This window comes from Oncorhynchus nerka, linkage group LG24 (genome assembly GCF_034236695.1).
Source record: "Oncorhynchus nerka isolate Pitt River linkage group LG24, Oner_Uvic_2.0, whole genome shotgun sequence".
NCBI classification, from domain to species: domain Eukaryota; kingdom Metazoa; phylum Chordata; class Actinopteri; order Salmoniformes; family Salmonidae; genus Oncorhynchus; species Oncorhynchus nerka.
In genome coordinates, this window is record NC_088419.1 from 79815513 (window position 1) to 79839364 (window position 23852).

The following is a 23852-nucleotide window of genomic DNA, read 5'->3' on the forward strand; positions in this document are numbered from 1 at the left end:
AAAATTTGTGTTTTGCATATCCCATAGTGCATTCAAACTGACATTGGGTCTTCTGCATGTAGTCATGTCACATATGCATTGCAGTACATATACAACTTGCACTATAGCAAGTTTCATTTAGGTAGTTTGGCGATGTTTGGTGCTGCTACCTAAATTGTTATAATAAAAATACCCTAATTGCCCACACTGATCATAGAACTGCGTGATTCCAAGTTCCAAGTCTTGTGCCATGCAAGTTTAAATAGTTTAAGCTATTACTATAATAATAGTTTGTCCCGATTCATTTTTATTACAATTTGTATCCACTATTACTTGACCCTCACCCACAAGGATGCGAGTGTTTACAGAGGAGATAAATAAAAGATTGTTTGATTTAGACTATGAAACCCTACAAACGTATGGAAGGGAATGAACACTAAATTGCCAGTGAAATATAGGTGGTTATTATTTCCTGAGGCAAATAGGAGAAGTCCTAGCTGACTGTACAGACTACTTCTACTGCCTTCCTTTCGATACAAGAGCTCTGGGCTAGGCAAAGGAGGGAGAGCCCAAGCTCAGTTCAGAGCGTTTCCATCAGTGCAGGACAATATACTACAAGAGCTTGTTTATACTGCTAGACTGGTGTGACAGCTCCTGCCATTGAACATTGAGAAAGACACATGCCAGGGGTGTATTCATTAGTGCATACCATAGGAAACTGTTGCAAAACATTTGCAACGAAAACAAGAGTTCCTTACTGGAAAAGTTCAGCCGATCCCTCCAGCATTAAGGCCAGTTTGGTTCCGAGTAAATACACCGCAGGGTCTTTTCTAGGAAAAGGTTAACTTTGGTGACACAACCACTACCATTATGTAATAACAGAAATCCATGAAACAAAGTAAAGTTTACTATCAATGAACAATATGAATAATAACAGTACAGTGACTTTGCTATAAAAGTCGATAAGAGTCCATGTCCTGCTGATTAAACTCATGCTCTAGTAGTAGATCAACTGCAGTTCTGGACATTATTACTAAAGCTGGATTGTAAAACATCTGTACTCATACAATGAGTAAAATCATAAAACTCACCGATCATAAATTATGTGTATCGATACTATAATGAATTGTATGTAGAGCGGCCGTGGTTTGCGGTCCTGACCAGGCTATATCAGGGCATGCAATTAAAAATATATAAAAAACAAAAACAGATTAAGAATCTCTATTGGAAATACTTTTAGAACAGGAAAATACTTAACAAATAATGTCACCAAAAACAAAATGTTTGATTTAACTTTATTTATTTTTTATGGCTTTGTTTTTTTCTTATTGTTTTCTTATTTTTTTCCCCCTTATAGGTCTTTTTGGCACTACATAATTATCTGATAGGAGTGGGCATGTTAAAATGTTGTTTTTTGTTGGAACAAATGTCTATTCAAAGCTTTTATCCTTAAGCAAGCAAAGTATGAACACAGATAATAAAAATAAAGGATCATTTTCCCTCCTTTACACAAAATAAAAACACTTTTTGGACCCCTTCAGAAATGGGGGTATTAAAATATTTAACATTTGTATTACAAATCAATGTAATGAGACAAAACACGTAAAAACTGTACAAAAATGATAAAATTCATTTAAAAAAGTATTGTGACCAGATGATGAAAAGTTAAGATTATATAGTTTTTGTTTTGTCAGGGTGAAGGACCATAACGCCTAAATGAAAGAAGATGCTATGGGAGCAGAGTTCACAATTCATTTCTTCTGCTGGATGTAGTTGAGGTTGACGTGATGTCGTCCGTGGGGGAGGAGCGGGAAATGCTGATTGGGGTGCACCACAGAACCTGGGGCGGGGCCAAGACAAAGAAGGAAGTAAAGTTAACTACAGTAGGGGCATTTTTGTAAGATCGAAGGGGAGAATTATTTAGAGTAGACCAATCAATGAAGTATTACAAACTATACTAAATGAGAGGTGGATCCGTGGCTTTCCCACCCCACCAGATATGCAATAATTAATTGTATTTTTTAAACGGACACCCGTTCTGAATGGACTCAAGGACAGACCGACCCGTTCCGAAAAGGACAGTTTGAATGAAACTGACCCAAACAGACCCATGCTGGTTCAGGTTCCGAGACACCCGTTTAGATTCTAAAGAAAGCAATTTAAAATATCCAATTGGGCACTGCCAGCACCATCAATAAACAAGCAATGTTGGCCAAATTAACTACAGTTACGTGTCCTTAAAAACTGCCTATAACTAATTATTTAAAAAAACGATTAGTTGTTTCGACGTGTAGCGTATGGACTATACTTTGCTAATACAAAATGATATTCATTTATTTTTATCTTTAAAAAGAGACGGGCTTAGGCCTAGCCTTAGAACAACAGAAAAGATAGGTATGCCGGTGTTGTGCCGAAAATCTCCCACCTGCCAGACCCCCCCCCCCCTCTAATTTCCTTAATTTTGTGGCTAGTGTCAAATAATTTCTGTAGAACTTCAAGTCAGGATAGGCAACCAAAAATGTATAATTAATTAATGTGTGTTTTATTAAACATGGAGGGAGTAAAATGTTGGCAAGCAATACACCTTTCAGAACAACTATGTCTGAATTATTATCCATAGACTTTCAAAAATACTAGTTGATTAAGACATGGGAGAGATGACGAATTTTGGCAAAGAGATTTATTTAGACTAATACAAAAATCAGTAGCGGATTTAGGTACGCGACAAGGGCAGCCGCCTATGGCGGCATCTTGCCGGGGGTAGCACGGGGCGCCCCAGGGGTGTGTGCGCTGAAGGGGGGGTTCGCCCAGGGCGCTATACAAGCTAGAACCGCCACATTCACTTGAAACAAATAGCCAAACCGAAAACTGCAGACAAAAATGCGTTCTGCTACTAAGATCAGTGAATGTAGGCTAAACTGACAAATGAGTGAAGAGCAGAAATCTCAACTAGCAAGCAAGTCGCAACAATGAAGAACACGGGGAGGGGGGGGGGGATTTGGCAATACTCCAGCGCCATGTTCCTGACATCTTTTAAATCCTTGTCAGATTGCTAAACAGATATAGGCTGACACAGTAGCTTTATTTCTACATTTTCTATCCAAATGTGTTTTTATAAAGATAAGCATTATATTGTTAGATTAAAGGTGTAACTCCGGTAGGCATAAAACATTCTCCTCACCTCAAGTTCAACTCTCGGTGTGCACTGCATTCATAAGTCTGCAGTACCTAAGCCGAATAGGCATACCACACCAAACAATCACAAAAGTTGCTTAACTTTATTAGGGTAATATCAGAAGTAAGTCACTGTTCACTGGGAAAATACGAATATTGCAGCAATAAATTCAATACCAACAAAGGTGACTGCCTACCGCAGGCCTACCCAACAAATGACAGTAATAGGTTAATGCTATTTCTTTTACAACAGGCCTACTTTTAGCCTTAAACTAAATACATAGCACAAAAATATAGATACGTTTTCGTTGACAAAAAATGTTCAACAAAATGAAACACTTTTTGCATTGGTAATTTAAAGAACTGGTTTAGATAATTAAAATAGACCTACAATAGTAATAAATAACCAATGGACTGGACGATAAATGAAAATAAATAAGGTAGAAATATGCATTAAACCTGAATAGCGAATTGCACACAGTCCATTTGGCTGTGCCAACATTTTTCTCATCTTTGTCAACTACAATATCACAACTTGTCCCCGAGGATGTTCCCCTTGTCGACTTCTTTTCACTTTTCTCTTTCTCCTCTAACTTTCGTTATACTTCAATGAAAAAGGACTCAATCTTCACGATCAACAGTAGACAAGGGTAATTAACAGAAGACGGGTCCAAATCGGGACCAACGGTAATACATTTTAATTGCACATACCTGGTACCCGTGGCAATTGCGTCAGACCCGACCCAGATCCGAGCCAAAAGTCAGATTTTAGGGCCAGGACCCGATTGGGTCCCGGGTCAGATCTCGGGATTTCAGGTCTGTTGAAACCGTGAAGACCTCTAATTCGCATCTCTCTATCGCAGAGCCTCTTACCTTGGGACATGAAGGGTTTGCCGGGTTGTGGGTAGCCCCCGTTGCCCTGCTGGATGAAGTTCTGTGGCATGCGGTAAGGCCAGGACGGGGACAGGGAGTAGTGGGCCGCATTGCTGTGCTCCCAGGTCCTAGAACCCTGCTGGCTCACACCCCCAAACTGGGTCTTGTAGCCTGGGTCTACAGGGAAAGGGAGGTCTTTAAATTTGGTCCACAAAACGTAATTGGAAAATTTAAACAAGAAACTGCTCAGCCAACCACAATAATTTGATATCATCCTTCTGACCCAGCACCAGTTTAAGTGCACAGTGAATTAAGTGTGTAGCCCAAAACCACTGGTGTCTCTTACCTGACCACACAGTCAGCACAGTTAACAAGGAAACAGACAGTTACTGCTAAAGACAAGGACAGAATCTGACCAGTTAGTCAGACAACTAGCAGAGACAGAAAGAGCCCACAGAGACGGAGCCACCCAGTGTGTACCTGACTTCCCCACAGTGCCGTTAGCCACCATTGCCCCCTGTTGTGCCAGGTGGTTGTGCCAGTGCCTTTCCCGTCCCTGCCCTCCTCCCAGGCCCATGGGCCTCCCCGCCCGGCTGGGCGAAGATGATGCTAGGGTCGTTTAGGTTCATAGGGCTAGGGCTGCCACCCCCCAAAGAGCCCCCTGGCCCTGTGTTCCCGTTCCCTGGGCCAGGGGCCTGGCGCAGAGGGAATTTAAGGCCGGGCGGGGAGGGCCCACCAGGGCCACTGGAAGTCTGGAGGATGGGGCCGTGGATGGGCCAGGAGTTGGAGGGGTGGTGGTGTTGGTGATGAACCTGGTGCCCCTGGGACTGATGAGACTGGTGCTGGTTGTGGTGGGACGGCAGCAGTCCCAGAGCAGTGAGAGCTGCAGAGTGGTGGTACTGGCCTGGGTGGGAGGGAGGGAAGCCGAAGAGAGAGAGGGGAACCTGGGGGTGTTGGGGCTGCTTAGGGGGTCCCACTCCAGCGGAGGTCTTGGAGGAGGATTGGGGGGAGCTGGAGGATTGGCTGGAACCCTGGGAGAACAGGTTGGGCTGGGGGGAGTAGGGCGGAGTCTGGTGGGAATCAGACTGAGGGGGGCGGGGGACAGCAGGGTAAGGATGTAGAAGGGAAAAATACAGGAAGGGAAAGAGAGAAATCAATTAAAAGGCATCACCATACATAGAGGTCTGTACTGATAGATAAAGAAGCTAGCTGTAGCATGTTTGAACATGGTTAGGGTGGCTCAGGGAGAGAGACAACACAGAGTTGTACTCACACATTCGGAGGGTTGTCTGGTGCGTCCGGGGCGGTCCTGTGGAGGCTGGGGGATGGGGATTGACTGGGAGCTCACCATGGCTTGCACCATGTGGGGAACTGAAGGAAACGGAAGCAAACCATTACATCACTCAGTCATCGAGCCACTGCTGTCCTCTGCTGGGAGGTAGTAGTCATGACAAAACACAGGTCTTTAAATCAACAATTACATACTGTACATGGGCTCCTATACAATACAGGAATGATACGTTTTAGTTTGAAACGATTCGGTGCCATTCGGTTTGAATACAGAACTAATCGATGCGATTCGGTTCGATGCACTAACATTTGTTGCACAAACACATTCATTTTCCATTCTAAATTAAAAATCTGCTGCTGATGGAGCTCATGAGTTGGGACTCTTGGAGCTTGATCTGTCTGAGCTTGTTATTTTTTGCAGATTCATGTTTGAGCTTTTAATATTTATCATTTACAAATTAGCTCAGACATACCCAATGAATATATAGCACAACTTTGGATTTCACTCCCATCTCAAAATCAAATGGTTTTAACCGTTTTTACAGATTGATCTTCTCGTCGTCTCTAGTTTTGGCCATGCAGTGCGACTCGCAAAAGTGATTGCTGGCCTCTCGAGTGGAGCAGTGGTCTAAGTCACTGCATCGCAATGCTAGCTGTGCCACTAGAGATTCTGGGTTCGAATCCAGGCTGTCGCAGCCGCCCACGACCGGGAGACCCATGGGGCGGCGCACAATTGGCCCAGCGTCGTCCGGGTCAGGGGAGGGTTTGGCCGGTAGGGATGTCCTTGTCCCATCGCGCACTAGCGACTCCTGTAGCAGGCCGAGCGCATGCACGCTGACACGGTCGCCAGGTGTACAGTGTTTCCTCCGACACATTGGTGTGGCTGGCTTCCCGGTTAAGTGGGCAATTGTGTCAAGAAGCAGTGGGGCTTGGTTAGGTTTCGGAGGACGCACGGCTCTCGACCTTCGCCTCTCCTGAGTCCGTATGGGAGTTGCAGCGATGAGACAAGACTAACTACTAATTGGAGACCACGGAATTGGGGAGCAAACGGGGTAAAAAAATATATTTTTAAAAAGTGATTGCCGTCCTCGTTATGAAATAATTAACTTTACACTGATTGTTCGAAGCAAAACTACCAAAAATATTGCTGATGGTGAACCTGAATAATCAAAATAAACTCCATTTTAAGCCCTTTTCAGCAGGTAGGCCAACAGCCAGTTGTCTCTCCGATAGCTTACTTTTATTCCAGTAAATCAGCGCGCAGATGACAACCTAAATGACATCTGACTGATGCATGCTACATTTGGATCGGTTTAGGGTCCGCAGACCGATACACTTGTATCTTAAACATTTGAATTGGGGACCAATGCGTATCGGTGAATCGTTACATTCCTACCTGAATTTGTCCAAATGAAACTCCTGTTTTGCTCTGTTTGCTTCTCAAATGGTAGACTGTTTACATAATGAATTCACACCAGAGGTGTAATTATTAGACCAAGACAGTAGCAAACAGTTGCAAAACCCTTTCTATTGGACAAATTCAGGTATGTCCCTCCCTGTTTAATTTCTGTTTTCTTCCTAGCGGATACACCCTCGATCAGGTGTGTGTGTGTGTACCTAGTCCCACTGCGGCTCTCTGTCTAAGATGACGGTACTCTTGGCAGTCCCTCCGTACGTGACCCATGTCACCACACTGGAAACAGCGACGCTCCCGCAGCTCATGATCATCTCCCTCCTTCACATCCTCCTCTTTCTCGTTCTCCTTCTTCCTCATCCCCCTGTTCAGACAGACACGCACACAGAAGCAGAGGATTAGCTCATTCAAACATGCAGCCACCACTTGACATAGGTTCAAATACTATTATAAATCATTTCAAATACTGTATCTGTGCTTGATTGAGCTCGTCTTCCAACAGAACCAATGCAACAAAAAGTCTCAAAAGTGCAAAGCCCTACCACCAGGAATTATTTCAAATAGTATTTAAACCCAGGTCTGTCACACACACACACGCTAGTTCCGAAAGAAACTCACTGATGTTCTCTCCCAGTGTACCTGCGTCTCTTGGGGCAGTCCTTCATATAATGGCCGATCTTGCCACAGACCCGACAGCACCTGTCATTAGGTGCCAGCTCCCCGTCCGTTAGCACCTTGGAGTCAAAGAAGTAGTACTGCACCACAGAAGAAACAATGTTAGACAAATGGAATAATTTGACATCAAGTGTACAGCCCGGGCAACAATGCCCATAAATGCCCATAATTACAACAGTGCGGATCTTGGATCAGGTCCAACCTCTTGTTCATCATCATTTAAAAAAGGCAAAAATGATCCTATATCAGCACTCTGAATACAGCCCTGTATCTAGTATGTGCCGTACCGCCTCCAAGCCAGGCTGGGGGTAGAAGGGAGTACCAAACAGCTTCCTGCCGTTGATAAAGGCCTTCATGATGAAGTTAGTCACTAAGGAGAGACAGAGAAGGGGTGTGTTGGGGACCATGATCACTGAACTACTACAGGGAGCACAGACCATAATCACTGACATACTGTGGTACATGATACATACTTGGCCTGATAAGGATAACTTAGGAGTAAGGTGGCAAAACTCTCAATAAATTCTGTGATTTTCCAGAAATCCTGGATGGCGTATTCCAGATTTCCTGCTCATTATCTCCTGACAACCTCCAACCAGGATTTCAGGTAAACTAGGGAATTTATTGAAAGTTCCTGAAATGTTGCAACCCTACTAAGGAGACATAGTTCACTTACTTTTGCGAGAAACTCCAGCACCAAGATTGTGATTCAAGTCAAAGGGATCTAAGGAACAAACAAAAAGTAACCAGTGATCAATCGGTCCTTTCATCATCACAACCATGTGAGTGAGAAGGAAAGTTTCATTACCTTCAATAGCGATGCACTTGGAGGTCCACTGCTTCTCGAAGGTGGTGAGTCGTTTCCTCTGGCGGATGCTAATGACATGCTCCTTAAAGTCAAACTCCTCGGTGTAGAACCTGAGCAGGCCCAGCCACAGCTCCCCCACAGACTCACGGTTTTGCTGCAGCTCTGGCAGATGACGACGCTGAGGGAGGACAAGGGACAGCGAGCTTTATCAGAACTCTTTAATAGAATGCTTTAGACTACAATGACTAGTAAGCAAAACAACAAACGTATTCAAGGTCATCATTTAGGAGAGGCAGGTGTGTGTAGGATTTGCTACATTCAGTTGCGTTGATGACTTAACTCACCAGTTCCTCGAGGTCATCACAGAAGAAGGCATTCCAACCATCCACCATCCTCTGTGGTACAGTATGTCCATCAAAGACCTAAGGAACAGGTGGACATTGGGTTATTTCCTAAAGCTTTTACAAAGACTGAGTGGCTTCTGTTGGTGTCAGCTACATCCACACTGACTGGCTATAACAGGATGGACCTGTAACAAGGGTTAGCAGAGGGTAAGTGAACAGTACCTCTTGGAGAACAGGGATGACGGGGGGCTTTCTCTGCTGCAGGAAGTAGAGCACCATGAGGATGTATGCATAGGACGACAGACTTCCTCTGGACGCGTCACCTATGTCGCAGCGCTTCGCAAACACCTTCATGGTGTATCCCAGGAACTGCACGCGCGGGTCTAGAGCCGCGTAGGTAGCCAGCATTCTGGTGTTGTGTTGAGCCTGAAAGAGGAGCGACGCCAATGAATCCATACAGATGGATAGTACACAATCACTGATTACACAGCAACTTAGCTTGACGTACAAAGGACATGTTACCCAATGATAGTAATCTGTCCCTTACCAGCCCTTGTTATGGCTATCTGTAACGTTAAGTAATGATCTCCGTTTACTCACCAGCGTATTGTAGAGGCTGATGTCTGCCTCCAGTCCGCTCGGTCTGTGTTCAAACTTCACAATAGGCACTTTGGCTGTCGTAATAGGCAGGATGTTCCTCAGACCTGACAGAGGAAAACACAGGTCATCAATAACCAAGTCACAAAATATCACAGTCTGCATTCATAACAAGTAGTCAAACCACGCATCCTGAAAGGGGTCAATGTAATGTGCTATGAAAGAACCTCTTTTACCTGCGTGTTTCTTTAGCACCTTGGCTAGGTCTTCGATGATCTCTTTGCAGTTCAACTTCTGTTGAGTAGAGGGATAGACAGATATACATCTCAGAATGACTGGGGAGTCAAAGACCTGCGGGAATGAGTTTCAATATTCAAAATGGACACCAATCACAGTGAGCCCACGTACCTCTCCGGTGTCGTGGCCCTCCAAGGTCATGCAGATGTCCAGGTCACTGTCACGGAAACCAAAGCCGTTCTTGGAGGAGCCAAACAAACACAGCTGGGCCTCGTCTGTGTGATGATATCATAGATGTTTATAATACCGAGGTTGTACTACACAGAATAGTAAGTTCCATATTCTTGTGAACTGCTGTTACATATGCAATTTAGTTCTGTACATACCATTGTATTCCTTTCGTATAAACCTCTCCAGACTACCCATGACCTGCTCTCTCTTCTGCTGCTCTCCAAGAGAGGGAGACAGCTCATCTACAAACAATCAGAAAAAGTATATTTAGCGTGTTTGAGTATTCCTATTTGTGCATGTGAAGTCTATATATACAGGTTTTACCAGTGTAGTGTTCAAGACATGTCTTAGCTCCATAATATAGAAGATCTGCTTAGACAAAATCTGGACATAATCACTCAAACAAACTCCTTCCAAGACAGCAGAATGATGTTAAGCAGCAAATGACTAACGGTAGCAGAGTCTACAAAGGCCATCCAGGATGTCTCTGAAGCGATCGGTCATGGGAGGCAGCGGTTTGAGCTCGATCTTCTTGAAGTCCTCAGGACAATCGTCCTTCAGATGGCCATCTCTCTTACAGATGCTGCACACGACTGTAGGAGGCTGCAGAGAAAATAAATCAAGATAATTAAGCAAAGCCTGTGAACCTAATTCTGGAACTTACACTACACTTCTGTCAAAGCAAGTCTAGAATTTTCATTATCCAATTCAAAACAATCAAAAAGCATTTTGTACAGGTACCTTTCCTCCTGTGAAGATCATCCTGTCAAATATATAATGCAGGTCCTCTGGTGCAATATGTCCCTGCATCTTAAAAACAGGCTTAACTTCCTCTTCCCCCTCTTCATCACTGTCCAGCAGGCCGTTCTGGGGCGAGGGGGAGGCGGAGGAATACTCCAGGGTAGCGCCGGGCTCAGCTCCAATCCCATCTGTAGAACTGTACCCCTCACTGAGGACCAAGTCCATAAGGCCAGCATTTAATGCCCGCTCTGCTCCAACCTCTTCATCACTTTCAAACTCATCATCCTCAATCTGTCCCGTCTCATAGCTCAGACTATTCCCTTCTTTCCCATTGCGCTCTCCACCTCCACTCTTCTCAGCCACCTCTTCTCCCTTTCCGTCTCCATCCTCCGGTTTCATGTCGCCATGTTTGCATGTCTTCTTGCCTCTCTGGCGCCCTCCTGTGTCCCTGTCCTTGCTCTGCGGGCAGGCAAAGTATTTGTAGGCAGTACGAAAGCGCTCCTGGACGTACTCAAAGACCATCTGACTGTTCAGGCTGCGGGCAACATTCCTCTTCAGGGCAAACGGATCTGAGAAGAAATAGAAGAGGATAAGTTTAAAGGTGGTAGAGCAGTGGTGTGTAGAAACTGACTAAAATAACTAGCCATGAAAAAAAAGTTGATTCTGACTCTACCACATTACTTTAAGCTATTCACACCTAGTAAGTCAGCAGTCTCATTGAGGGAGACAAGTAGAAAGGACAATCGAAGGGAGCTAGTCATATAGAAAACAAATCTGACTGTCTGCCATTTAGAATTGTGTGTGGGGGAGTCACATAGAAATAAGAATGAACAGAATGGGCTTGGAACCTCTAACCCTGGCAATTTAACAGGTAAACTCATGGGTACACTCACAATGGCTGTCTAGTATTGTGACCCAATAATTTCCATGGTAAAATAGAATGTTCATTCAAATGATGTTAACTGATGTGGTTCATGCAATTGTATGTATTGTTTGTAATGACATTTGAGTTGAATCACAGCACAAATTGATAGGTACACTTCCTGCTTTGCTCCTATGGGTACACTCACAATGGTTGCCGGTCCACCCATTATGCCATAATTGATTGATCATGTCAGCTCTATTCATTACATTTCTATCTGGAACATTCTGAATGTTTCAACTCTGAATACCCTGTTCAGTGGTCTCTCTCCCTCACCCTTGATGGCCCGCCTGTCTGTTCAGTGGTCCGTCTCCCTCTCCCTCCCCAGCCTGTCTGTCTGTTCAGTAGTCTCTCCCTCGATGGCCAACCGGTCTGTTTAGTGGTCTCTCTCCCTCAGTCTTACCATCGATGGCCAACCTGTCTGTTTAGTGGTCTCTCTCCCTCAGTCTTACCATCGATGGCCAACCTGTCTGTTTAGTGGTCTCTCTCCCTCAGTCTTACCATCGATGGCCAACCTGTCTGTTTAGTGGTCTCTCTCCCTCAGTCTTACCATCGATGGCCAATCTGTCTGTTTATTGGTCTCTCTCCCTCAGTCTTACCATCGATGGCCAATCTGTCTGTTTATTGGTCTCTCTCCCTCAGTCTTACCATCGATGGCCAATCTGTCTGTTTAGTGGTCTCTCTCCCTCAGTCTTACCATCGATGGCCAATCTGTCTGTTTATTGGTCTCTCTCCCTCAGTCTTACCATCGATGGCCAATCTGTCTGTTTAGTGGTCTCTCTCCCTCAGTCTTACCATCGATGGCCAATCTGTCTGTTTAGTGGTCTCTCTCCCTCAGTCTTACCCTCGATGGCCAGCCTTCGTCGGGGCCAGTTCTTCATCTCTCTGGAGAGGAGCTCTTTGAGGCGGATGCTGATGATGCGTTCCTCCAGGGCGAACTCCAGAGTGTAGAACCGAAGCAGCTCCAGCCACAGCTGGCCCAGGGACACCCCCTTACCCAGGTCCAGGGCCAGGCGCGTCTGAGAGGGAGCAGAGCGAGAACAGAGTGAGATGGGACATATGAACTAAGCCTAAGACTACATGGACAGTAACCACAAAGAAGAACAGAGGCACTCAACGCCATAGGTGGCATTGATAAAAAAGGAAATGGACTGGTGTAAGAAATATGGTGAGTAATCAGTCTAGGTAACACACCAATAAAATGCTTTGTAGCACTCCTGAGAAAAGGGGATACACTCAGTCCTTTGAACTCTGCTTTTAGCACTGCAGAATGTAAACATATTACAATATGCAGTCATATCATTTCTTAAATGAAACAACTTTATTTGAAAAAGAAAATGAAAGCCTTGTCGAGAGTACTCACCATTCCCTCTGTATGCTGGTTCTTCATAGCTGGTTTCTTCTGCTCAGGCTTGACCTTCCCTCCTTCCCCCCTGCCGTCCCCCCGTCCCTCTGTACTGGGGGGCCGGTGCTCCCACCCCACAAATATATCCATCTCTATCCCTGTTAGATGGTACTCATCCACAGCCTTCACATCAAAGCCTTCGATCTGAAATCAACCACATTAAGTTAGAAACAGCATTAACAAAAAACAGCAACAAGCACAGTAAAAACATCTTTAACAAAAGCAAATAAAATATAAAATATAAAAAATATCGACCTTTGTGTGGTGTCACCTACCCAGTAGCCGAAGTAGACAGGAAGGATGGGCTCTCTGCGTTGTTGGAGGAAGAAGATGACCATGAGGGAGAAGGAGTAGGACGGGATTCCCCCTTCTGCCTGGCAGTCAATGTGGCACAACTAGAGGGACAAACAAGCACACAAACGATAGTCTTTATTTAAATCAGGTAAGTCATTAAGAACACATTCTCTCTGGTCAAGGGCTGTCGTTGTCATCAAAACCACTAAAGCGACAATATGCTAAGTTAGGTAAAGCAACCATATAATTTACAATGAAATCCACTCTACACATAAATGCTTGTTCAGTCATCAAAGGCCAATACATTTAGTTACATTTGCTATTTCCACTAAAAGCACTAGGGGCAACTAGACATATGCTATTTATATCATATGCTGGTATCCATAAAATACTATTTTCCCTAGACCAGCCTTACCTTAGCCCAGAGGCGGAAGGCCAGGACCAGAGGCACCAGTCTGGGTTCCAGTCTAGCTAGGGCAGCCAGGTGGTTGGTGGTGAGGCAGGCCACATCATTACCTGCACTCACCTTGCACATCAACCCACTGTGGAGATACAACACACTGATCAGGGTTGTATTCATTAGACACCAAACAGAAGAAAACGTACTGAAGCAGAGATGGGTTACCTGAACTTGTCCAATAAGGAACTCTCATTTTTATTTTGTTGCAAAATGTTTTGCTATGCTGTACCCAGGTATTAAAAATGCACCCAGGAACAACTCAGAGGATATTTCAAAAAAGTAGGTTGTAAATGGATAACAGTAGAGCTCATAGAAAACAGTAGAATTAACCTTCCACTGACCTTTTGACATCTCTGCAAAACACAACCGGAACTTTGGCGTGAAAGTCAGACTCAACCTCAGAATATTGAGCTGGAAAAAGAAAGGCCAACATTCTTTGACTGCTCCCAAACCCAACACAATTATCTCCTGCCTGGCTACCTAATTTACATAGCTTAACACCTGAAAAGGATTAAACAATCTAATTTACCAAAGGTGTTTGTATTAAAACTACTGTGCATTAGTTTGGATTTCTATTAATTTTATTTTCTCATAACCTTCATTCGAGGTGGTTAATATGAGCTCTCCAAGCTAACAAATAACTCAATATAGCTTCTTATGCTGAATTTACAGTCTCTCTCAACACTGCGTGTGTGTGTGTGTGTGTTTAGCACACCACTGTTCTTCACGATTTCCAATACTTGTATCAGCACATCTGGTTGAGTCATCTAGAGAGACAAAAACATTAAATGCATTATTAAGAGTCAAGGCATCAACATTTATCATATTAAATTCAATCACATCTTCATAAAGCAGTTTATACATCATCAGCAGCAGTCAAAGTGCTTTTACTGTGACCGCAGCCTAGAACCCAAATCATATTCAGTCCACAGTTCATTTGAGTCCTGTTTTAGTGTCCTGTCTAGGAGTCCAATCATTCACAGGTTCTTGGATCCCTCCAACTGATAAATATACCCAATCAGTTAAACCCTATCCAAGACAATCACGGTGAAAGCGATCAGAGATCACCCGAAACAGACTGACAATAAGGCAATAATGTCCCAATAGTCTTGAATAACTTCCTTCCTGTTTCCCACTGATCTTACAATCATTTGACTTGCACCCACATTTCATTTAACACCTGCACACTTCGCATTTACAACGCCAATTTATTAGGTAGTGTGTGTCCGATGGGTGCACCTAGTACTGGGTCGGACACACCTTTGCTTCCAGAACAGCCTGAATTCTACGGGCCATTGAATCATTGCTCAATTGGTATCAAGGGACCTAACGTGTCAGGAAAAAAAACATTCCACACACCATTACAGCACCACCACCAGCCTGTAATGTTGACACCAGGCAGGATGGGGTCATGGTCTCATGCTGATTTCGACAATCCTGACTCAGGAACCAGGATTCGTTGAACAAGGCACTGTTTCTGCACTCCTCAATTGTCCAGTGTTGATGATTGCATGCCCCCCGGAGCCGCTTCTTCTTGTTTTTAGCTGATAGGAGTGGAACCCGGTGTGGTCGTCCGCTGCAATAGCCCATCCCTGACCAGGACCGACGAGTTGCGCATTCCGAGATGCCGTTCTGCGCCATTTGTGGCCCGACTGTTACCTTGCATGATTCGCCTTTGACCGCTCATCAACAAGCTGTTTTCACCCACAAGACTGCTACTGACAAGATGTTTTTTGTTTGTCGCACCATTCTCGGTAAACCCTAGACACTGTCATGCGTGAAAAGTCCAGGAGGACGTTTGAGACACTGGAACCGGCACGCCTGGCACAGATGATCATACCACACTCAAACGTCACTTGTTTGGTCTACTAACGTTCAATTGAACAGTAACTGGATGTCTGTCTGCCTGCTTTATATAGCAAGCCAAGGCCACGTGACTCACTGTCTGTAGGAGCGAACCGTTTTCGTGAACAGGGTGGTGTAGCAAATAAACTGGCAATTGCGTAATTATAATTTGCATTAGTGGGTTGTTAACCTCTCTTGGGTAGGGGGAAGTATTTTCATGTCTGGATGAAAAGCATGCCCAAAGTTAACTGCCTGTTACTCAGGCCCAGAAGCTAGGACATACATATAATTGGTAGATTTGGATAGAAAACTCAAAAGTTTCTAAAACTGTTAAAATAATGTCTGAGTATAACAGAACTGATATGGCAGGCGAAACCCAGAGGATAAACCATCCAAAAAAACAAAAACACTTCAGCCTACCACTGTTTACAATTGCTGTCATGTTTATTATGAGGCGAAATCTTCCCAGATTGCAGTTCCTAGGGCTTCCACAGTCTTTAGAAAGAGTTTCAGGCTGGTTTTTGGAAAAATGAGCTAGAAGTTATGGTTTTTCTAAGTGGCTCCCATTTTGGCTGTAGTGTTTCTATGCGCATGGATGAAAGCGCATTCTTTGTTATTTATCCCCGGTAATGAATATACTATTTTCCATCTTAAATGTTATCATTAGGTTACCTGAGGTTTGATTATAAACATTGTTTGACTTGTTTGGATAAGTTTATTGGTAACGTTTGGGATTGATTTTGAAGGAGGGAAACCGGTGGATTATTGAATTAAGCGCACCAGCTAAACTGAGTTTTTATGGATATAAAGAATGACTTAATCGAACAAAAGGACCATTTGTGATGTAGCTGGGACCTTTTGGAGTGTCAACAGAAGAAAAACTTCAAAGGTAAGGCATTTATTATATCACTATTTCTGACTTTGGTGGCGCACCTGCCTGGTTGAAAAATGTTTTTCATGCTTTTGTATGCGGGGCGCTGTCCTCAGATAATCGCATGGTGTGCTTTTGCAGTAAAGCCTTTTTGAAATATGACACAGCGGCTGGATTAACAAGAAATTAAGCTTTATTTTGATGTAAAATACTTGTATTTTTCATGAACGTTAAATATTTATATTTCTGTCATTTTAATTTGGCGCTCTGCAATTCCACCAGATGTTGGCCAGGTGGGACGCTACCGTCCCACCTGCCCATAAGAAGTTAAGAAACAGACAAGACTTACAGTGGAGGGGTAGGTGACGTCAATGTTGATGTCACTTGTCTTGAAGGCAAATCGGGTGAGACAGGAGCCGTAGAGGCGGAGGGCGCAAACTGAAAAGAAAAATAACGGCAACAAAAGCCATTAATTAACCAGGGATCTATTGATACCATACATTAACCAGGGATCTATTCATACCATACATTAAACAGTATTCTATTCATGCCATACATTCAACAGTATTCTATTCATGCCATACATTCAACAGTATTCTATTCATGCCATACATTCAACAGTATTCTATTCATGCCATACATTCAACAGGATTTCATTCATACCATTTCCCTACTATTGCATTTTATTTGTTTTATTGCCACCCTGGGAACCTTTGCCACTCCTGTAAGCCGATACTTACAATAAGCTACTTTCAACCATCTAGACATGGCAGATGAACAGTCTAGATGACAGGAAGGAGATAGGAGGATAGAAATACTTTACCCAATTTTACCTACCTCATCCCCATACTGTTTACATTTATCTACTTTTCTGCTCTTTTGCACACCAGTATCTCTACCTGCACATGACCATCTGATCATTTATCACTCCAGTGTTAATCTGCAAAATTATAATTATTCGCCTACCTCCTCATGCCTTTTGCACACAATGTATATAGACGCTTTTTTTTCTGTGTTACTGACTTGTTAATTGTTTACTCCATGTGTAACTCTGTGTTGTCTGTTCACACTGCTATGCTTTATCTTGGCCAGGTCGCAGTTGCAAATGAGAACTTGTTCTCAACTAGCCTACTTGGTTAAATAAAGGAGAAATAAAAATTAATTTGAAAAAATAAAAACAACTAGGTTACCTGAGAGGTGCTGCTGGATGATGATCTCCATCCTGGTGACCACTTCCTTTCGCATCAGGAAGTCCTGATCAGAGATACCATGTTGTTGGGTGACCTGAAGGACGGCTGCATCCACGGCTCTGAGCTGGGCTGGGGAGGGGGCAGGCAGCGCACGCAGCTCGTTCTCCTCCTGCTTCTCCTAAACACAACACATGGGAGAGAGACAAAGGCAGGGTGAATCCAAATCCCCTCTAATGGCACTGTCTAATCGATTGGAGAGAATGTGGACAGAATTTGGGGTTTGGGGGAGATACAAAATGGCCGACGTAGGCTTAGGAAGCAGCAAAATAGTACGAATGTATACAGATACACCAAAAAGCTCCACCTCAATTAACCATTTCCACTTCTGAAATAACAAAGATGGAAATAACAGCCTAGGATTTTCTTTCAAGTTACAGTACATATCAGCTGTTGGAGAACATGACAATTATGACAAAATAAATAAAAGTTGCTAACTTTTTCTCTCACCATGATGCTCTTCTTGTGTCTCTTTTCCTTGATGTGTTTGTGTGCCCCCTGTATGTTCTCTATGTGTATTGAACATAGCTTGCATAGGTACTGGAAGTTAGGGTACTCTGGAGATGGCTGTAGAGACAGAAAGCAGTGAAACCAATTATATATGTGAGAGACCAGTCACTGATAGTGCCCCTCACTGTACACATGCAAATTATTTATTTCTTAAACCCCTCAGCGATGTGTTGAACTGTTGACTATTAACATTGTTATTGTTTTTCCTGGTGGAGGGTTCTCAGCAACAAACTGATAAGACATCTGACCTAAGAAGTTGCCTTAAAATGTAAAGTTGTGTCCACAAATTCCAGTCAACTGTTACAGACAACACAGTGGCTTCAGGAAGTATTCACACCTTGACCTTTTCCACATTTTGTTGCGTTATAATCAGAATTTAAAATGGATTTAATTGAGATTTTGTGCCACTGATCTATACACAATATCCCACAATAATCAAAGTGGATTTCTTCAAAGAACTGTTTACAAATGAATAAAAAACTCAAAGCTGAAATGTATTGACTCAATAAGTATGAAAAGAATGAGAAAAATATTCCAAAGCATGCATCCTGTTTTCAATATGGCATTAAAGTTACACTGCAAGCTTTTTGTCCTGAATACAAAGCATTATGTATGGGGAAAACACAACACATCACCGAGTACCAGTCTTCATATTTTCAAGCATGGTGGTGGCTGCATCACGTTATGGATATGCTTGTCACCTGCATGGACTAGGGAGTTTTTTAGGATAAAAATAAATAGAAGAGCTAAGCACAGGCAAAATCCTAGAGGAAAACATGGGTCAGTCCACGTTCCAACAGACACTAGCGGACAAATTCACCTTTCAGCAGGATAATAACTGAAAACTCAAGGTCAAATATATTGCTAAGCTAACAAAAAGATGACAGTGAATGTTCCTGAGTGGCCTAGTTACAGTTTTGAATTACATCTGCTTGAAAATCTATGGCAAAGCTAAAATGGCTTTCTAGCAATTATCAACAACCAACTCGACAGAGCTTGAAGTGTTTAAACAATCCAGGTGTGTGAAGCTCTTAGAGACTTACCCAGAAAGACTCACAGCTGTAATCGCTGCCAAATGTGATTCCAACATCTATTGACTCAGGGGGTTCAATACACGGATTATTAGCATTTACTAATCTTTAAAACATGTTTAAAAAATCTTCCACTTTGACATGAGTATTTTGTACACATCATTGACACAAAAAAAAGACAATTAAATCAATTTTAATCCCAATTTGTAACAAAATGTGGGAAAAATTAAGGGGTGTTAATACTTTCTGAAGGCACTAAATACAGACAACTGATAAACTGAAGTAACTTATGTTCTCGCCTCACCTTGACCAGTCTGTGTATGTAGTCTCTGTACAGGCGATCTTCAGCCTGTCTGAGACCCAGCTTCTGCTCAGAGGTCATGTTCCTCCCATGACCCTCCTCATTGACCGCTGACCCCTCCACAGCAGGTTGCCCCGTCTCCAACACAGCACCGGCCTTCACACCTGAAAACACAGACAAACCAACTCTTCACTTACAGTCAGCATGTAGATAACAAATTTTATGACCAGGAAGTATTTATATAACAACAACAAAAACTGCAACAGGACTCTAACACAGACATATTGTAGCAGCAAATGGCTCAAACATGAAACAGTTATGTAGCTAAAGTATAGAATAACGCACCAGGTGACTTCTCCTTCAACGGCCCCATCTTGGGGGTCTTGGTCTGTGCAGTAAGGACTTCGTCAGATGAGTTGGACACCATACCTGCCCCTGTGTCTCTCTCTCCACCAGCCGGACTCCTGTCTGAAGCCACCATGGGCCTAGCATCACCCCCATGCCAAGCCTGCTGCTGGCCTCCCAGTCCCACCTTCCCCTTCCTCCTCTCCCCAGAGCTGGTCCTCCCAGTCAGCCTGCGAGGCTTCCCTCTCCCTGGGTCGGGAGGGCTGGCCGTGGAGGCTCTGCCTGTCCCACGGTTACTGCCTTGGTCCTTATGGTCCTCCCTGGCTGTGGTGATGTTCTCCTTGCTCCGGCAGGCAGTGGCAGGTTTGGGGCCAGACCCCTCTCTCTGTGTCGCTGGAGCCTCTTTCAGGGACCTGGAGCTGGTGGAGGATGGAGCTGTGGCTCCCCTGTCCTCATTGCGTGAGGGCTTGATTAATTTTAGGGGGCTTTTTGATTCCTCCATGCCACGATCCAGTCCTCTCCCTCACCCGGGCTGAAGAGAACAAACTACTACTCTGTATTGAGGATGGGGAGGCAGCTAGTTCAATGAAACTCTGAAGAGATGAAAGTCATACATTTTTGGCATTACTTACATTGATCTTAAAAGAACAATAGCCTAAACTATTCATAGACACTCAACACTATCAAAACATAGCATATTGAACTAATTCTGCATCTGCTAGGAAGAACTGAGAAAGTAGCCAGTCGCAAAACATTTAGCTTGCAATGAAGCCACAAAGGCCTGATCAAAACAAATACATCCTAGTTATGAACACATATGGGTTACAGTAGTTAGACCAGTGCATAAAGGGTAGTAATATAACTTGCGAATTTTATTGCAAATATACATTATTACGATATAACGAAGAGTGGCTAGCTGAGAAAAAAACCTAGGCTGAAGCACTTGTGTTTGTTATGAAACGAAACCAACCCACAATATACTGCAAGGGCCTTCTCGCGGAGCGAGACACACTGCAGATGGAAACAAACGGGGCAAGTGACATTTAAAATAACAGCTAGACAAATAAATACCGTGCAGCTAGAGCAGACTTGTTAGCTACCTGACAAATGTTTGTATTTGCTAACGGTAGCGAACTAGCCACCTCGTAAATCGAAGTACCTGATAAATGGCTAGCTAGCAAGTTAGCCATCTATCCGCTAGCTGGCCAGCGGCTGGTAAGCCTTTCTATAAAGTGTTTGACTAGCCACCCGACCCTATAAAACTGACACACGACAAAAGCACCAGAACATGAAAAATAATATACAATGCCTTACTGTAACATGCAGATTTTAGCTCTAAAATACGTCTAATTTCTCTTAATCTTCCTGCTCAGTATTTTGTTGTTTTCATTCACGGATCAAAACAGCACCATAGACGCCATGTTAATTCTTGCATAGGGCATTGTGGGTACCTTTATTGAATGTAGGTGTATCAAAGAATATGGATATACAGACAATAAACTTGTCTAACCGCCCTAACAATGGGAGTCGGCACCTCGGGCTGTCTTCCTCCCGCCTATCTTTCTTTGGATTGGTGCATACATCTCATTATTTTTAATACTTTTTTGAATATTCGATGAGGGTTGTCGTCAACCGCCAGTAATCTCCACGGATATAGATGGTATGCTGCCAGCCTCATGCCATGAATATCTATATCTATCTGCGCTTCCTCTCTGGTTATATTCATGAAAGCATTATGGGATGAAAGCCATTGAAATTTTAAGGAAGTATTTTTAATGTAAAGTAAATTTAAATTAATAGAAAATTGCCAAGAAATACTAAAGTATTTGGAGGAATGGGGTCCCTGAACCATTTACAGTGGGTTGTATTCATGAAAGTCTTATTGATAGAAAATAGCCAAAGCCCAAAAATACAAAAGCAGGGTGAATTCAGAAAAAGGGAGAGACATTTTGCTTTTCCATTATATATTATATTAGCGCAACACCTAATACATTTCTAAAAGGATATTTCCTAATCACACAAAAAAATAACATGTTGATATGATATTCGCAGGAGGCATGACACACACATTTGTGTACACAACCAAAACCATATTTTCGGTTCACATTGGGTAAACTGGGACGCAATTATCATAGTCCTAATAGTTTTTAAAATTTTATTTTTATTTATTTCACCTTTATTTAACCAGGTAGGCTAGTTGAGAACAAGTTCTCATTTACAACTGCGACCTGGCCAAGATAAAGCAAAGCAGTGCGACACAAACAACAACACAGAGTTACACATGGAATAAACAAACATACAGTCAATAATACAATAGAGAAAGTCTATATACAGTGTGTACAAATGAGGTAGGATAAGGGGGGTGAGGCAATAAATAGGCCATAGTGGCGAAATTATGACAGTATGGCAAATTAAACACTGGAGTGATAGATGTGCAGAAGATGAGTGTGCAGCTGGTGCTTAAAGCTAGAGAGGGATATATAAGTCTCCAGCTTCAGTGATTGTTGCAGTTCGTTCCAGTCATTGGCAGCAGAGAACTGTAAGGAAAGGCGGCCACAGGAGGAATTGTCTTTGGGGGTGACCAGTGAAATATACCTGCTGGAGCGCGGTTCTGTGGGTGCGTGTTGCTATGGTGACCAGTGAGCTGAGATAACGCCTTGAGCCAGTGGGTTTGGCGACGGATATGAAGCAAGGGCCAGCCAACGAGAGCATACAGGTCGCAGTGGTGGGTAGTATATGGGGCTTTGGTGACAAAATGGATGGCACTGTGATAGACTGCATCCAATTTTCTGAGTAGAGTGTTGGAGGCTATTTTGTAAATGACATTGCCAAAGTCAAGGATCGGTAGGATAGTCAGTTTTACGAGGGTATGATTAGCAGCATGAGTGAAGGATGCTTTGTTGCAAAATAGGAAGCAGATTCTAGATGTAATTTTGGATTGGAGATTCTTAATGTGAGTCTGGAAGGAGAGTTTACAGTCTAACCAGACACCTAGGTATTTGCAGTCAGAACCTTCCAGAGTAGTGATGCTGGACGGGTGGGTAAGTGTGGGCAGCGATCGGTTGAAGAGCATGCATTAAGTTTTGCTTGCATTTAAGAGCAGTTTGAGGCCACGGAAGGAGAGTTGTATGGCATTGAAGCTCATCTGGAGGTTAGTTAACACAGTGTCCAAAGAAGGGCTAGAAGTATACAGAATGGTGTCGTCTGTGTAGAGGTGGATTAGAGAATCACCAGCAGCAAGAGCGACATCATTGATGTATACAGAGAAGAGTCAGCCCAAGGATTCAACCCTGTGGCACCCCCACAGAGACTGCCAGAGGTCCGGACAACAGGCCCTCGGATTTGACACACTGAACTCTGTCAGAGAAGTAGTTGGTGAACCAGGCGAGGCAGTCATTTGAGAAATCAAGGCTGTTGAGTCTGCAGATAAGAATGTGGTGATTGACAGAGTCGAAAGCCTTGGCCAGGTCGATGAATACAGCTGCACAGTATTGTCTCTTATCGATAGCGGTTATGATGTCATTTAGGACCTTGAGCGTCGCTGAGGTGCTCGGAAACCAGATTGCATAGCGGAGAAGGTACGGTGGAATTCGAAATGGTCGGTGATCTGTTTGTAAACTTGGCTTTCGAAGACCTTAGAAAGGCAGGGTAGGATAGATATAGGTATGTAGCAGTTTGGGTCTAGAGTGTCTCCTCCTTTGAAGAAGGGGATGACCGCGGCAGCTTTCCAATCTTTGGGAATCTCAGTCGATACGAAAGAGAGGTTGAACAAGCTAGTAATAGCGTTTGCAACAATTTCGGCTGATCATTTTAGGAAGAGAGGGTCCAGATTGTCTAGCTCTGCTGATTTGTAGGGGTCCAGATTTTGCAGCTCTTTCACAACATCAGCAATCTGGATTTGGGTGGAGTAAAGTTGCATATCGCGGGGGCTGTTCGATGCTAATGCAGAACGCCGCAGGATGTTTTTGTGCTGGTCAAGGGCAGTCAGGTCTGGAGTGAACCAAGGGCTATATCTGTTCCTGGTTCTACATTTTTTGAATGGAGCATGCTTATTTAAGATGGTGAGGAAAGCACTTTTAAAGAATTACCAGGCATCCTCTACTGACGGAATGAGGTCAATATCATTCCAGGATACCCGGGCCAGGTCGATTTGAAATGCCTGCTCGCTGAAGTGTTTAATGGAGCGTTTGACAGTGATGAGGGGTAGTCGTTTGACCGCAGACCCATTACGGATGCAGGCAATGAGGCAGTGATCGCT

At 43.6% G+C, this 23852-nt stretch overlaps 1 protein-coding gene across 1 annotated transcript; it reads right to left on the minus strand.

Annotated features, from left to right (window-relative positions):
• Nucleotides 1-1262: 1262 nt before the first annotated feature.
• LOC115108622 (terminal uridylyltransferase 4-like) lies at nt 1263-21006 on the minus strand. Its single transcript, XM_029633176.2, is given in 30 exon segments — nt 1263-1819; nt 4027-4203; nt 4507-4616; nt 4618-5111; nt 5300-5397; nt 6934-7094; nt 7370-7485; nt 7693-7775; nt 8082-8129; nt 8214-8391; nt 8558-8635; nt 8780-8983; nt 9158-9261; nt 9391-9448; nt 9563-9666; nt 9778-9864; nt 10075-10225; nt 10364-10932; nt 12130-12304; nt 12649-12834; nt 12966-13085; nt 13400-13526; nt 13786-13855; nt 14160-14211; nt 16510-16598; nt 17351-17528; nt 17858-17974; nt 19253-19413; nt 19595-20187; nt 20909-21006. Coding segments are annotated over 29 exon segments (4686 nt in total). The 5' UTR covers nt 20097-20187; nt 20909-21006; the 3' UTR covers nt 1263-1730.
• Nucleotides 21007-23852: the final 2846 nt, after the last annotated feature.